Source organism: Molothrus ater, chromosome 4 (assembly GCF_012460135.2).
Source record: "Molothrus ater isolate BHLD 08-10-18 breed brown headed cowbird chromosome 4, BPBGC_Mater_1.1, whole genome shotgun sequence".
NCBI lineage: Eukaryota > Metazoa > Chordata > Aves > Passeriformes > Icteridae > Molothrus > Molothrus ater.
The window spans coordinates 32,951,285-32,966,766 of NC_050481.2; the positions used below are offsets into that span (position 1 = coordinate 32,951,285).

At 36.8% G+C, this 15,482-nt stretch overlaps 1 protein-coding gene across 3 annotated transcripts in view; it reads right to left on the minus strand.

Moving 5' to 3' along the window:
- FSTL5 (follistatin like 5) overlaps positions 1 to 15,482 on the minus strand; it is a 275,951-nt gene that overhangs the window by 240,449 nt on the left and 20,020 nt on the right. For all 3 annotated transcript variants that reach the window (XM_036382231.2, XM_036382232.2, XM_036382229.2), the window contains exon 2: positions 8,144 to 8,282. In XM_036382231.2, the coding sequence (XP_036238124.1) occupies positions 8,144 to 8,266 (123 nt within the window). In that variant the 5' untranslated portion in view covers positions 8,267 to 8,282. The remainder of the gene's footprint in view (positions 1 to 8,143; positions 8,283 to 15,482) is intronic.

Sequence of the window (15,482 nt, forward strand, 5' to 3'; positions counted from 1 at the left end):
CACGGAATCAGTTATCAAGAACAAACACAATGCCCTGAGCTGGACTACTTACATGATCCCATCAGCAATTATAAAAGAGAAAAAATAACATGTCATAACAACTACTGTGATCTAGCAGTCACCTTACCCAGAGCTGAAGGCATTTTAAGGTAAATAGCCTATTTCAGAAAGTTCAGAGCTAAGAGACTTTCTTACTGCTTTTTTGCTTTATAAACAATGGAGATGAAGCCACTGACTTTTCCAGTTACAAAACTCTCAAATGGAAAGGTTGCTGAAGAGAGCCTAATCAAATATACCTAAACCCAATACACACAAACACAGATCAATGCTTCTTACTATGCCTCCTTGAAATGATTTCAAATGAAATTATTTCAAGGAGGCATAGTAAGATTTAAACCAATCAGGATAATAAATGCTAAGAAATTGCTTAGCTATTGTGATGGCAAATATTTGTATTGCAAAATTACAAAAGCCATGGTTCACAGGAAGTACAGATGGGTTGTTTAACCTGACATCTTGGTAACAAAATCAGAACAGTGCCTACTGTAAAAGAAAAAAAGTAAAAAGATATAGAACTATTTAATTAAATACGGTTTTATCTAGAAAATATCAATTTTTGCTCCCACTGCATATCACACACTTACTAAAATTATCAAAGTTCAAAATGACAACTGGAAACCTACTTAGAAAAAAGTAAGCAATGAAGAAGAAATAGTTAAAAATAGTGATATATTTTCCCACTCCTAAAAGGAGGTAATTTATTCTGAACTTGTTTTCTACCACACGTATAGGAATAAAAGTATTAAGGATGTTTTAAAATATGGATATTGAAAAGAAATATGGATGCAAAACTTAATACTTAGCCAACCTAAGAGGAGTCTAATAGTGCACAAATACTGTGATTTGATTTTATACTAAAGCCCAATGTAAGAAAGAGCTTTCTTTCTTTCTTTTATTGCAGTATACCAATGTTAAACTTCCTCAGTTGGGAATACACCACTGTAAACTAATGTTTAAAAAAGTAGTGGGTTGATCCTGGGTGGATGGCAGCACCCACCAAAGCTACTCTATCACCTCCACAAGTGGACAGCAGAGAGAAAACATAATGAAAGGTTCATGAGTTAGGGACTGGGAGAGATCACTCACCAAATACTGGCACAGGCAAAAGAGACTAGAATTAGAGATATTAACTGAATTTACTGCTAACAAAATCGGAGCAGGATAATGAGATGCAAAATAAGACCTTAAAAACACCTTCCCCCCACTCCTCCCTCCTTCCTGAGTTCTACGTGTTCTGCCCCAGCAGTGCAGGGAGATGGGGAGTGAGGGGTTTGGTCAGTTCATCACACATTGCTCCTGCCATTGTTCAGGGAGAGAAATCCTCTCCCGCTCCAGCATGGGGTTCCTCCCCTGGGAGACAGTCCTTCATGAAGTTCTCCAACCTGAATCCATCCCTTCTGCAACAGTTCTCCACATAATGCTGCTGTTGTACCACAGGTCACTCTTCCACAGGGTGCAGTCCTTCAGGCACAGTCTGCTCCAACATGGGCTCCCCATGGGGTCACAAGTCCCACCAGGAAACCTGCTCCAGCATGGGCTCTCCTCTCTCCATGGGTCTACAGGTCCCTGCCATCCTTCTTTCAGGCATCACCAGCTGTGGTGTGGGTCTCCTTCGCGGGCTGCAGGTACATCTCTGAATCCCGTGCTCCTCCATGGGGGACACAGCTGCTTCACCATGGGCTGCAGGAAAATCTCTGCTGGGGCACCTGGAACACCTCCTCCCTCTCCTTCTGCACAGACATTGGTGTCTGCGGAGCTTCTCCTCTCACTTATTTTCATTCTGCTCTTGACTTAGTGCCGTTCTATCTGCACAATAACTTTTCTTCCTTCTTAAATACCTTATCACAGGGGTTAGCACCATTTCTGATTGTCTCAGCCTTGGTCAGCAGTGAGTCCATCCTGGAACCAGCTGACACTGGCTTTGTCAGACATGAAGGAAGCCTCTGGCAGCTTCTCACAGAAGCCACTCCTGCAGCCCCCTGCTACAAATATCAGGTCATGTTAATCCGACACAAAGCCAATGCTTAAAGTACAAAATTATTTTAATTTAAAACCAGTATTTAAATAGATAAAGAAAAACAGAATTTTCACCTCTAGAATAAGAGGTGCAAAATAAACACAAACTAAGTTGATTATTATTTAGTTGAAAAAAAATAATCTGTAGTACAGCCCAGTTTGTCTACATACCAATGAATCTGTTACACACCATATTTATTATTTAATATAATTTTATTTGACCTTTGAATATTATTTCTCATATTATAAGAATTGTCTATGCTACAGGATATCACTTTCATTGTAAGAAACCAAGGTAATAAAGGTTAATATAAACAATAAAAGTCTACATCTTCTAGGCAATAAATAGAGGTATTAAATCCATGGGGGAAATGATTGAGAAAAACAAGCAATGGAAAAGAATAAAACAAAGCATTTGTCCAATAGAAAAAAATATAAAGAGATGGAATTAAATTAGAGAGTAGTCTTGAGGACCTGAAGAAAAAGAGGCAACAAGGAAGTTATGAAAAAGAGCCAGATTTCATAAACACACACTTCAAGTATTTGGTGTGTTTCATGATCTCAGAATTTCAAACTGCACAAATTTAAACAGGAACAAATCACCTCAAGTAATACATATAAAAAAAAAAATCTCTCCTGACTTTGTTTTGCTATTACTGCAATTGCAGTTTGTGATTACAATTTGCCATCATAATAGAATATGAAAAAACATGCCAATCAAGAATCTGAAATGATAGCTGATACAGATTGTGTTTGCATTGACTTCCAAATACCAGAGAGGTAAAAAAAACATTTCTTATCTATGCAGAGGGTAACTGGAAATCCTCCTCCTAGGATTCAATGTGAGAAGGCCGAGCTGACTGGAGAAGATAATTACATTGCCTCCATATACCACCATGTTCTATTTCATTCTTTGTTGCTAATCTGGCATGTGAAATTAAAAAAAAAAAAAAAAACAAAAAAAACAATGCTAATCAAAAGGTAGATAATACATGTGAATCTCCTCACCCCTGAAAATATTTGGTTGGGATTAATCTTTTCCTCTTTTCCACAGTGATGATGTTCAGTAACAAGAACAAAAAAGATAGGTAAAGCAAAAGGTTCAGCCCAGTAGTTAAGATGCACCTTTGCTCCCTGACTGGGCCCTCTTGGTTTGAGTGCAAGTTTATAGATAGTCATTGCTAATAAGTATCAGCAGGCATCTTGAAAGGAGGAATCAGCCTTGCCTTAATTCCAGATTTTGACACTCCGCACTCCCCAGTGACTGACTAGTTGGAAGAAGGATTATAGAAGCAACTTTTTTAAGATTTAAAAAATGCTTTGAGCAGGTAGTGAGACAGCAGAAATAAAATGTTTAATTGATATTAGCTTATTAATGCCCAGTGATTGTAATGGGGTTAAAAAAAAATTACCCATGCTGTTTTAATGCTATTTCCCACAGGAAAAATCAGATTAGATTGCAGAATTCTCTCCCTTGCCTGATAAAAGGAAAATAAAATAAAAATTAAACCAAACCAAAACAACAACAACAAAAAAATACTTCTGGACTACACTTACAAGTAATTAAGAGGAAAAAAAGTAAAACTGAGTCTTGCTACTTCTAATCCTGGAATTTGCATAGGACATAGATACTGGGCCCATGGAGCCTCAGAAGGAAGAAAATTCTCATGTTACTTTAGAGCTGAGAACAGCACTGACATGACAGGGAAAGCTCTGTTCTTAGTCCTCAGGATTCACTGCTCATCTTCAATAGATTTTTTTTCCCTTCTCTCTCTAGGACAGAGGATTTTAGAGGATCAAATTTTATGACTCCTCAGATCCTGCAAGCAAACAGATTTTCCAGATAGACACTGTGAGCTATAAATCTCAGGTTGTTTGGAGACCAGACAACATAGGGAAAGCACAGGCTATTTTTGAATCCCAGAATACTACTTTCTGCACATTTCTTTCTTGGCCATGACACCCTAAATGACAATAAAATCATTGAACACTCAGGCTGTCTATATTTTACAGGCGTTTCAGTGCTCCTAGTAGCGGGAGAACATTTTCTAGGCTTTGGGCAAAAACCTAAAAGTCATACATGGGTTTTTTCTGTGCTTATGCATTCAAATTTGCTTTTAATAACATGGGGCAGAAGCTTATGTTCTTCTCTTGCTTTTTTTTTTTTAATTCAAAGTCCTTATTGCTTAAACACTTCTAAACTGAATCTAATTCTAATGTAACCTAAACCCCTCCAGCCCAACCTAGCCCTGAGCCCTAATTTAACATGAATTGGGGTTGAACAAATGAAACAAAGAGCAGCAAATAGCAACAGTAAGTAGGGAAGGAGAGAGGTAAAAGAAAGAGGCAGGTTTTTTATAGGAGGTTAAAAGAAATATATTCGTCTGGAAAAATATTACAGACAAGAGTGAGGATTGCACAGCTGAGTCACTTTCCCCTTGCCCTTTGGTAAAAACAAGATGAAAACAAACAAGGCTGGAAAGAAGTCTGAATCAACAGGTCACCAGAAACCAGTGAAAGCTGGCACACCCCCTTTGCTGTATCCCCCATACACTCCTGCTCAGCTGGACAACAGAAGCTCTTTTCTGATGGAGCATCCTGCACAGGCCAAGGCTGAGGCTGGGGCTCAGGCTGGACTCTGACTTCCCTGGATTCTCCCCACTCTCTGCTCCCACCCATGCTGTCAGGGCAGTGCTTGCTCTCGGTGAGGGGTTAGCTCTGACTATTGGGAACCTGATTGTCCTAACCTCAAAGTTGAGCACTGGGCCTAAGTAAAAGGAGCCCAGGGGACAAGGACTGAGTTACATCTTCACAGACTGTCCTCTGAGACCAAAACTGAACTGCTCTCCACCTGTGAGGACATCATTAACAAGGAGGCACTGTCACCAGTATTATTCCCTCCTAAGCCATGTGAACCACCTGGCTTGCCAAGGAGGGTTGTGCATGCACGTGTTAGTTAGATATGCAGAGCTGGCATGCTCTGGAGTATACATATGGATGTACAGGCTATATTCCATATTTCTTAGCGTCTGATAGAGAATCTGCAGCCAACTGTTGCCATTCTGTTGGCTGGCCACCTGCCTGTTTATACCTGGAAATCTCAGAGCATACACTCTTTTCACCTGAAGACATTGCATAAACATTGGTCTCTGTCAGAGGCATGCAAATTACAAGAAGAAAATTCATTAGGATGCTAAAAATACTTCCTAACAATATCAGGTGGGAACCTAGGTATTAACAAATTGCTCACATTACTTCAGCAGGAAAGCAAGAAGACTCCCAAATGGAAAGTACCTTATGAACTTTTCCAGTGTTTTGACAAATGAAGAACCAAGGATTACCCAGCTCATCAAGAAATTCACATGCTGCTCAGACACAGTCTAGTACTTTTCAGCGTAACCACATAAATGTAAGTCGTGGCAGATAAACAAGGGAAGGGGACTGAAAACAACTTGGAGGAGTTTGGAGGAGTGCTTTGTAATAATCATTCTCAGTTCTGGTTCAAGAGGATGCATCTCTTCATGGGTTTGAGTATTTCATATATACACAATGCAGTCAAACATTTGATCTTCATTACCATTGTAACAGCCAGGATAATGACCATTACTATAATTAATGGTGAATTATAATGAAGCACATAATCAAAGAACATTAGGACCTTTGGAGGTCACCCTGTCACATCTCCCTGCTCAAGCATGGTCACCCACAACAGGCTGTCCCAGATTATGTCCAGACAGTTTTTAAACAACTGCAAAGATAAAGACTCAACAAGCTCTCTAGGCAATCTGTTCCAGTGCTCAAAGTAAAATAATGTTTTCTTATGCATATATTTTTTTTATTTAAAAAGTTTTTTCCATAGAAATGCTGTTCTTATGCTTTCAGATTATCACGTATACAGACTAAATTCCTACTTGTAATTCCTATGCATGAGAAGCTGAAATCGTTCATAATCCCTTTTAAAACAATACAATCTTAGGATAAGAATGCCTGTTTCCACCACAAATACAATCATTATTTCAAGATAATACCTAAGTACCAACAGGATTGCTTTTCTCTGCAGGTTGACATTTAAAGTTGCTCTGGTTGGACTATTGTTCAAGTCAGATAAATTCCCCTTTATTAGAGCAAGAGAGATTAATCTTCTTTTTTCTTTTTTTAATCTTTGAACACATAAACTGGCATACATATTGCCTGATCAAAGCAAATATAACTGCATATATTCATTATCATCTGTTTGCAGTAAGAATTCTATCGGCATAACTTAATCTAAGCACTTGATTTATTAAGTGTTTGATTGAAGCAGAAAGTTTTTTACCATATTATTTACATTTTGAGTATGCCTATCTGTGCCAAAGTTGGTTTTAAAAATTGACTTTAGAAAAGTTTTACATTCCTAGGGGTTTTTTAATAGAAACATATGTCCCTAATACCAAAAGCTGAACTATACTAAACCAATTTTTATCTAGACATATTGCCTAAGGAAAAACCCACCATATTTTTCAATACAAAGCTTTATATCAAGTTTTAATTATTTGTATGTTATTTGCATATGTCTAAGTGTGATTCCCCCAATTAAACTTTTAAAGTTTATGACAGCCTATTCCAAGAATTATATGAGAGTTATCAGTATATTAAGAGCATAATTAAGAAATAGCAACACATGAATAGTTCCACTTTCATTAAGACCAGAGACCATCTAACCTAACATGTAATGCTAATTATACCCCATATTTTGTCCTTCATTGCTTTCACAGTCTTCATGGTTTTCTATTGGGGTTTTTTGCACATGTGATTTCTCTCTCACATGATTTATTCCGTGGTTTCATTACTAGTCTCTCTTGTCCTTCCAGATTTCAAAGTACTTTTCTTGTGCTATTTTATTTTAGTTTTCTTACAGGTGTCAAATGGAAATAAAGTGACGAGACAAAGTTTTAAATAATACTCAGCATAAAAACCCGTGTGTTGATACAGTTATTTATTTCCTTGACTGTTTCAGTCTTATTCTGACTGAGAACATTACCTAGAGGGTGCATAATTGTATGATTTTAAGATTTTACTTTCTATCTGTTAAGAAACCTTTTGTATTTAATCTACATAGCATACATTAATTAGCTAATAGGCAAGTATTTTACTTGTTTGAGAACTCATGCCGTCAGTTCCTCTTTGTATGCTGAGACAGAATCACATAATATTGGGTCTTTTTATCAAACTGAGAAACAAAAAGAAATATTTTTCATACTTTACAAAAAAGTACTGAGAAATAAAACTAGCAGTATCTTGAAACATTATTAGAAACTAACATTTAGAATTTCTGGCAATAATTCAGACCTTTTACTTGTAGCACAAAAATTCAGAAGGGTGAATTTTTTTTATCATCTCTGTTGGCCTGACTGTAGGTCTTAAGGCACCTCAGATGTTGCTCCCATGACTACCATGCCAAGAAAGAATTAAGTTTATCAGAACTAGGCTAACTTTAGACAGCCCATGGAAATATTACAGCCTTTTCCCTTGTTTTAAAGAACAACTACAGAAGTTTCCCTTTTAGCTACCAGAAGAAAGGCAGCTGAGAACTGTTTTGGGAGTCCTGGATTCATGACAAAGGAGCATCAGGTGGGCAAAATTTGAATGGCACATAGTAGTTGAATATGGGAACCGTGTAACTCAGAAAACATCTGCACTTTGCCATGGTCCAAAACTGCTAAATTCAGCTAGCCCTGGGAACATCTACCTCTTGCAAACATCAGTTAACTTCAACACCATTCTTCTTTGATGGGCAGTTTCCCTGTATGCTGCTTGGACTGAAATTCACTGAGGACTGTGACAAGTCATTGCCTTAAGCAGATGCTGACAGTTGCTTTAAGAAAGAGCCTCTCTTGGCTCCCCCTCTGAGTTTCTGTTGATATAACTAATGTCTAGTTTTTGAAGCTAAAACAGATCTTATCTCAATCCCTTTGAAAAAGTTAATTTCTGAACATTACTCCAATAAACACAAAAAATACAAGGCTAGAATGTAGTTTACCCCTTGACCGTGGAAGAAAAGGAAGAACTATTAGAGAATAATCCATACCTTGTGTCGTAATCTTACTAGGGGCTGATATGGCCTAAAGTTGTATCCTTCCTTGACTGGCCACCCCTCTGCTCCCAGCAAAATGCATCCAAGAAGTGAAACAGTGGACCACCACATAAACATCTTTACAGGTCTGTTTCTGTGAAAATAAAATGAACAAATTCAGAGATGCAATATTACTTTAGCATAAACTGTATAATAAACGTTTACGATACTGACAATCCAATTGTGGACTTGAATAAATGTAGTAGATATAGAACAATCCATCTGGCACAACAGCAAAGAGAAAAAATGGTGGTAGTATTTGGGACAGCAGTATCAATTCCGCTGTGCTGAACCAAGAATTTTCCTACCTCATATGAGGGAGTGACTGAGGAAACAACCAGGAAAAGTCAAAGAAAAGACAGAACATAAAAGAAAGGCAGTGGTGAAAAATGCAGTAAGCTTTCTCAGATGAAAGAAAAAAACTTATCATCAATCACATGTTCATCAACTTTTCATTTTAAATGTGGCCTCTTGTGATGCACTATTCACAACCTAAAAGTTTATAATAACCATACTCACAGATTTATAGATACATATGGCATGAGAGTTACCCTGTATGGTTCCTAATGGATGTACACATATACATTACATAAGTGGTTTCAGAACCTTTTAGAGATATGCAATACTTATCATTGATATTCAGCATTTGTGTTGAAACCATCATGTTAAACAAACACAGCAAACTGATCTTCATTACTTCAAGATGCTCCCAAGTCAGTCTGCTAGTCTGTTAATCCTGAATTATGGGGCAGAGATGAGCCACTTTCATGCATGAGTGGAGTTTTTTTTCCCCTTCGTACTTTGCTTTTACTTCACTTAGCCTGCCAGTGTAGAAACCTCTGATAAGAATCAAGATATACAAGAATAATACAAAACATCACAAGAGTGCCCTAGCAGCCCAGACTGTGCACCGAATTTTGAAGTCTTGCCTGACATTTTCTTTTCTATGGGAAATCATCTGAGCATAAAATGTGAACAAATTGGGGATCACTTATTATCCTGTATCATTTACAGTCATGCTCCTGGCAATACTGTTACACAAACTGTGGTTTTGATTCCTATCATTCCTCACATAGCAGTAGTCTTCACAGTCACCTGAAGGCAGAGAGACTGAATAGAATTAATTCCTGTGGAGATATTACATGTAGTAAATGGACTCTACTCTTACCTCTATTCACCGTCTCAGGAACAGATCCTACTTAAGTCTGTTACCCTTCCCTGGGGATTACTCTACCAAACTTGGTGAAGCCACCACAGGTCTGTTTCATCCTCATTCCAGCTGATTTTTACCAGCCTGCCTTGCCTTCACACTTGTAATTCAAACAAAAGCTCGACATTAATACACCATCTTACTTTGACATCACTTGCTTTTTGTTCCACCAAACCCAATCTCATTCTGGCTCTCGCTATTAATCAAACTTAACGTTTCATCTCATTTATCATTACTTTTTCCAACAGTTTCCACTTCAATTACCTTTCTTTGTCACTCCAGCTTTTCTAATATACATAGTAGAAGTATTTCTCTTAGGAGAGCTTGCACAGAATACATTAAGCAGAGCATTATTTGAAACACTGAAAACAAGCTCTATTACAGAGGGATATTTTACATAAATAACTCGAGGCTTGTTCTTCTACACCTGCTCAGTAATGGGATACTACAGTGAGGATAGGAAATGACACAGTGAAATTTTCTTCTTGAGTTTCCCTCAATCTTCCACCAAAACAGAAGAGCTAATCAGGTGTTCTGGTGGATCTTTGCTATGGTATTAGAACTAATCTAGCTTACTGACAGGAAACAGCAAAAAAAGACTGCTTCAAAACTCTGAGGATTCAAGTACATTATGGTATGGCATTTTCCTTCACTGACTATGTGTTAGTTCTTAGTATCACCGTTACTGGAAAAGTACGCCCATTTAAAAAACAAAAACAAAAAAACCCAAACAAACAAACAAAAAGAACAAAAGAAATATGAAAAATCAAAATCTTGACTTTTAATCTCAAAGAAAACATCTATTTGTGCTTGTTGAAGTTTTATAAAATACTTAATTGTTGACTTTCAAGGCCAGAATCAGATTTGTTTAGCACTTGTGCATGCTAAGACTAGCATGGCTGAACCTTTGTCACCTTTGTGCACTTCTGGAATACCTCTCTGTACAATGAAAATTTGGTTGGAAAACAGTCATTTCACAGAAGGTTGTAAGAGCAGCCACATTCCACCACCCACCCACAAACTGAATAGATTTTAGTCTCATGTGGTGTAAAAGAATAGAGTCCTTATAGTTTTGAAAATTGTTTGACCTTGAAAGGCTCATGCTTTGTACTTGTACAGAACAGAAAATTATTACATGCTCAGTTTCTGACTTCATTGCCTGATACTTGGATGAACACTTACAACACAAATTTAAAAAGTAAGCTTTTTGGACACATGCCACCTAAAATCTCAAAAGTATGCAGAGTCTGTGCAGTTATTTTTTGCCTTTTTAGAATTTTAAATATTCAGCTTTTTAAGTAGCATACATTTTCTATTGAATTTATTGGATATCTTAAATGATTTTAATTATTACAAAAAACACAGTTCTCCTCAATACAGTATTATTATGAAGACTTTATTTTAAGAAAAAATATTATCTGTCCTAAGCACTTACAGTGTTAGTGAGTTAAACTAAGATCAGGAATAAAAATGACTTTTCAAAACCTCATTACAACTCCAGATTTTGGTGCTGCATATAGCCTGAACAGAAAGAACTAAGGTATCAAGACTATATGTTCATGTTGCCTAAAATTGCCTCTTTCTTATTTCTACTTGAAGGTACAGCCTAAATTATCAGTAAAGAGGGTTTTTAATTTTCTTTTAATATTGTATTATCAAGAAATCAGATTTTTTTTTGAAAATTTGTTATATCATGCATTCTGAGGCAAAATGACATATTTTTGAACTCAAATTTACATTAATGATCTAGACCCTCTACTCATTATTATAATCTAGCACAACTTGATCTTTCAGTGTTTAGATAACATTCTTCTCTATTTTTAACTTCATTAATTACATATTTGTGAAAGAACTGCTTCTAGGTTTTATTTTATATATATATTTATACATACTATTATATGTCTATTTTTATTTTCACTGAAGACTGTTGCTTCTTTATACTCATATAACCATGTTTGGAAATCTGATTAGTTTACTTGTCTCTCTTTATTCTCTCTTTAAGCAGATACTCTGCATTTTCCTGTTTCTTTCTCTGCACATTTCTCACATATAACATAGATTATAGATTAAAATTTAAAAAAACTTAAAAATTATAAAATATTCCAGTACATATTTTAACTGTACATATTTTAACATTTATATATGATTTTTCTGCCAGTAAACACTGAACTGAAATTCTTAAACAACTACTAGCAGTAACTCCATATCATCCATTTTATCAATGAAAACAGTTAATTTACAGCTACTCATTGGATGTAAATAATTAGGGGGTGGGCTTCTCCCTAGTTGCACACAAATAAGTAGGGTGCTGAGTTTCTTTCCTCAATGTGCACTAATTCTTATTAACAATGAGCTTAATGCACTATTTTAGCATCAAATTTATTGGCATTGTGGAAGTCTTATGTGCTATTTATCATCCTTAGATTTTCCTCATGAGCTAAGGAGGAATAGAACAAAGGATGTGGAACAGATAATGGTTGTTCCTTATTTCTCACTGTACAGTAATTTCACCAGTATCAAATTTAGATTTTCCTTTCTGATTCTCAGAAGGCTCTGTCATTTCACTTTTTATCCCATTTCCAGAGCATTCATGAATCTGATGAACTCTGAGTTTTCTCACTATTGAGTCATTCTATTTTAGTTAAATTTGAAATTTTTTTATAAATTATAATCTATAAGAGGATTCTTTTATTCTGTGTCAAGTTTATACCTTAAAACTCTTGGATGAGAAGCATTGCCGGGAGAGCTATAGCTTCTGAACTGACAAAAGGAATATCTTAGGCTATCTCTCTTGCCTTTTTTAGGTAATGGAAATGGGACCCTTAAATAATTTTCAGAGATTTTTTTTTTTAAGCAAAGAAAACGACATGAAAAGTTCACAGTGTTTCCACCAGCACCCTGATGATCAGATAGTCACTGCTGAGTCAGAGACAATTTCTTATAATTCTTAAGGAAATGTAATGCAAAACCTATCTCTCCCTTTTCTCTCTTGCTAGTGCTTTTCCAATACTTTTCCAATACTTCATGGAAAACAAACTAAATCCCAGTTCTGACAACTTACTTATGAATATCTAATAACCATTAATATATTCTACAATACCATAGTGAGTGTTTCCTCTTAAAATCATTATGATTTCTAAATCTTCTCATTAGTTCATTGGCAATATAAATTTTGTTCTTTGCCTAACTTTTTCTTGTTGGACTAGGAAAGAGGTTGTTGCTATGAGAGTTTAGCAAATACATAATAAGCACTGCTTTACCTGTCCCCATGCTGTAATCTTCACAGAGAAGATTGAAAAGATATCATATTTTACACAACCAGTTCCAAATGTGACAATGTGTATTTATGGTATACCGAAAAAGTATAATTAATGTAACCTGGCTTAGCCAGACTTTTTATAGAGTTAAAACATAAACCCAGTTACATGAATGCCCTATTTTAAAATGCATACATACTTAAAATTAAGAACTTTGCCATTTTTAAAGCTCTTTTTTTTTCCAAAATTTCTCAGCTAATATGCTCTGTTCTGTGTTGATAAATGATGACTAGCCGGGATATTTGGCTTTAAGAGAACAGATATAATTCATTTGAAAATGTAAATATTCCACTTCAATAAACTGATATGATCAACTTAACACCTCTACAAAGTATAATAAATGAAATCTTAAGTAATGGCCCAATCACTGCATTCCTCCTGTCTTTAAAAGAAAAGATATATCAGATATTAACCTGGAATTATTTAAAAGGTCAATTTCAACATTTCAACATGCTCTCAGAAAATGTCAGTCTCTTTTGGATATTATTAATCTGAAAATAAATAAGAATAAAATTAATTGTCTGTTTTGTGGGGATCAGAAAAAAAGTCCATAAGCTATGTCACCATATTCAGTGTTATTAATAGGTTTATAATACAGCCACAGTCATAAATATAAAACATGCTTCATTGCCTGTGACTTTGAGGATTTCATTGCATATCATGATGGACACAAATAACCAGGCATGAAAGAATACACTGCTACCATTTCTTAAGATGCTTTTATCTACCCTTATGGTTTCATGGCAGAAAGACAGCAGTAAAGAAAGTATATTCTTGTGCAGAGAAAATTATACTGCATTAGTTTTGAATTAATAGCAGAAGTCTTAGCTAAAAGCATGTCTTTTCCCATTAGCCTGCCTCTACTCTACCCTAGTGCCCACATCTTCACGCACAGCCTGCCTTCAAAAACCTTACAACACTTATCTTTACGCCAAAAATGAGGCTCTTACAAAGTAGTCACAGTATCATATTCTCTTATGAATATAGCTGAAATACATATCCAGCAATGTTTCTCCTTGTCAAAATGCGCCGTGGACAGCAGATCACAGTGTCATGGGGGCAGCTCTCAACCCCACGACTTCCTGACAGCTTCTGAGCACTGCACACTTCATGCTGCCACCTTCCAGTTCTCCTCCAGAAGTGGCAGCTACACTCTGAACCAGAGTGGTTAGGTCACCTTAACTATGTACAGCAGGCTTGGGGCTGGCAGCAGTGAAGTGCAGCACTGCCACGGCAGCCAGCAGCTCGTACATCTGCGAACCAATCTGTTGTGTCTCTCAGCTGCCGTTTCATGAGCCTACAGCCACTCACTGTGCAGGCACATGCTCTTCATCCTTCACCCACCAAAACAGGCTGGCAAGTCATTTCAGAGCAGCCAGCAATGCCACTGACAGCTCATGCACTGGAACACACAGGATGAGAAACAATTTTTTATAAATATCTCACAAAATGCCCTCATCATGCCAGATGTACCCTGCCTTCTGCTGACTCCTGTCCATCTCTCCCTGATTTAAACTGGAAAACCATCATGCTGCATAAGCAGAAGGTGGAAGACAGGCCCTTGAACTCCTGTACTAGTGCACTTGGTCATTGTGCAGACCTTACAAACATGTCAGGTTGCTCCAAGGCAGGTCCGTCCAGGCACCACCGTGGTGAGCAGCCAGCACAAGGCCAGAATTCCCTGCCTTTCCCTGTCACTCTCTCTGCCCTCCACCACCTGCACTGCCAGGTGCTGGTGGGTAGGAGCAGCAGCCCAGGCAGCCCATCCCCTCTCTGTGGGGGGATGCAAACAAGATCCATCTGCCCAGGGCTTTTCTAGAAGGGCTTCTTTGGAACTGGTCCTTAAGATAAACAGTGGCTCATATGAACCTGTACACAAGTGGTCTGATCATGCCAGGGCCATTTCTGAAAAGTTCCTGAAATGCAGACGCACCAAGGACACTTATCTTTGCCGCTAAATTCGTGCTCTCATTTTATCTTACCATTTTCAGTGTATTTATTTATTTATATTAAGTATGACACCCAGATGTCTTAGTGTTAGCAACCCCAGTTTCAATTAATTATAATAAAATGAGAAATAGCAATTTTAAAACATTCTTATAAGTTCTTCACATGATCTCATAATGTCTTGAATATTTCAGAAAGAGGAACAAAATGTGAGTACTATAGTTCACATATCTCAGAGGAGCTTTGTTTAAAGGATTCTAGTTGTGTGTATTGATCTATTTTTCTCCCAAGACTTCAGAATCAACCTCAGGGTGATTTTAGCATCACTGATATATGCAAGTGCTGGTTTGTGGAGGTTATACTGTTAGCGAGGTGGTCTCTTTCTTCCCTTATTAAGCAAACTTGTCACAGCTGGTTCCTCAATATCCCAGAGGATTAATGTTTACCATCATGGCAGTATCTGAACTGATGGGAATTCAACCACTTTATATTATGAAACCAGAAACAGAAAACCTGCCAGCTTAGAACTCAGGTAAATATCTTGGTAGTGTTAATATTTTACATAATTTGTAAATTGACACCTAGCATACCATTGTGTAGCTGTGTCCTTCACACATGCAAGAGAAGATAAATATTTTGGTTTTCGAGTTTTTAATGTTTTTCTTCAAAAATCAAACACTACTAACATTAACTAAATGTAAGAAGAAACAGCAGCTGTTGGCACTTCCATAGTAAATTGTTAAGAGCCCGTTTGAGAAAAGAAATTATCCTAGAGAAAGCAAAATGGCCACTTAAGATACAATTTTTTTTAAACAGGTGA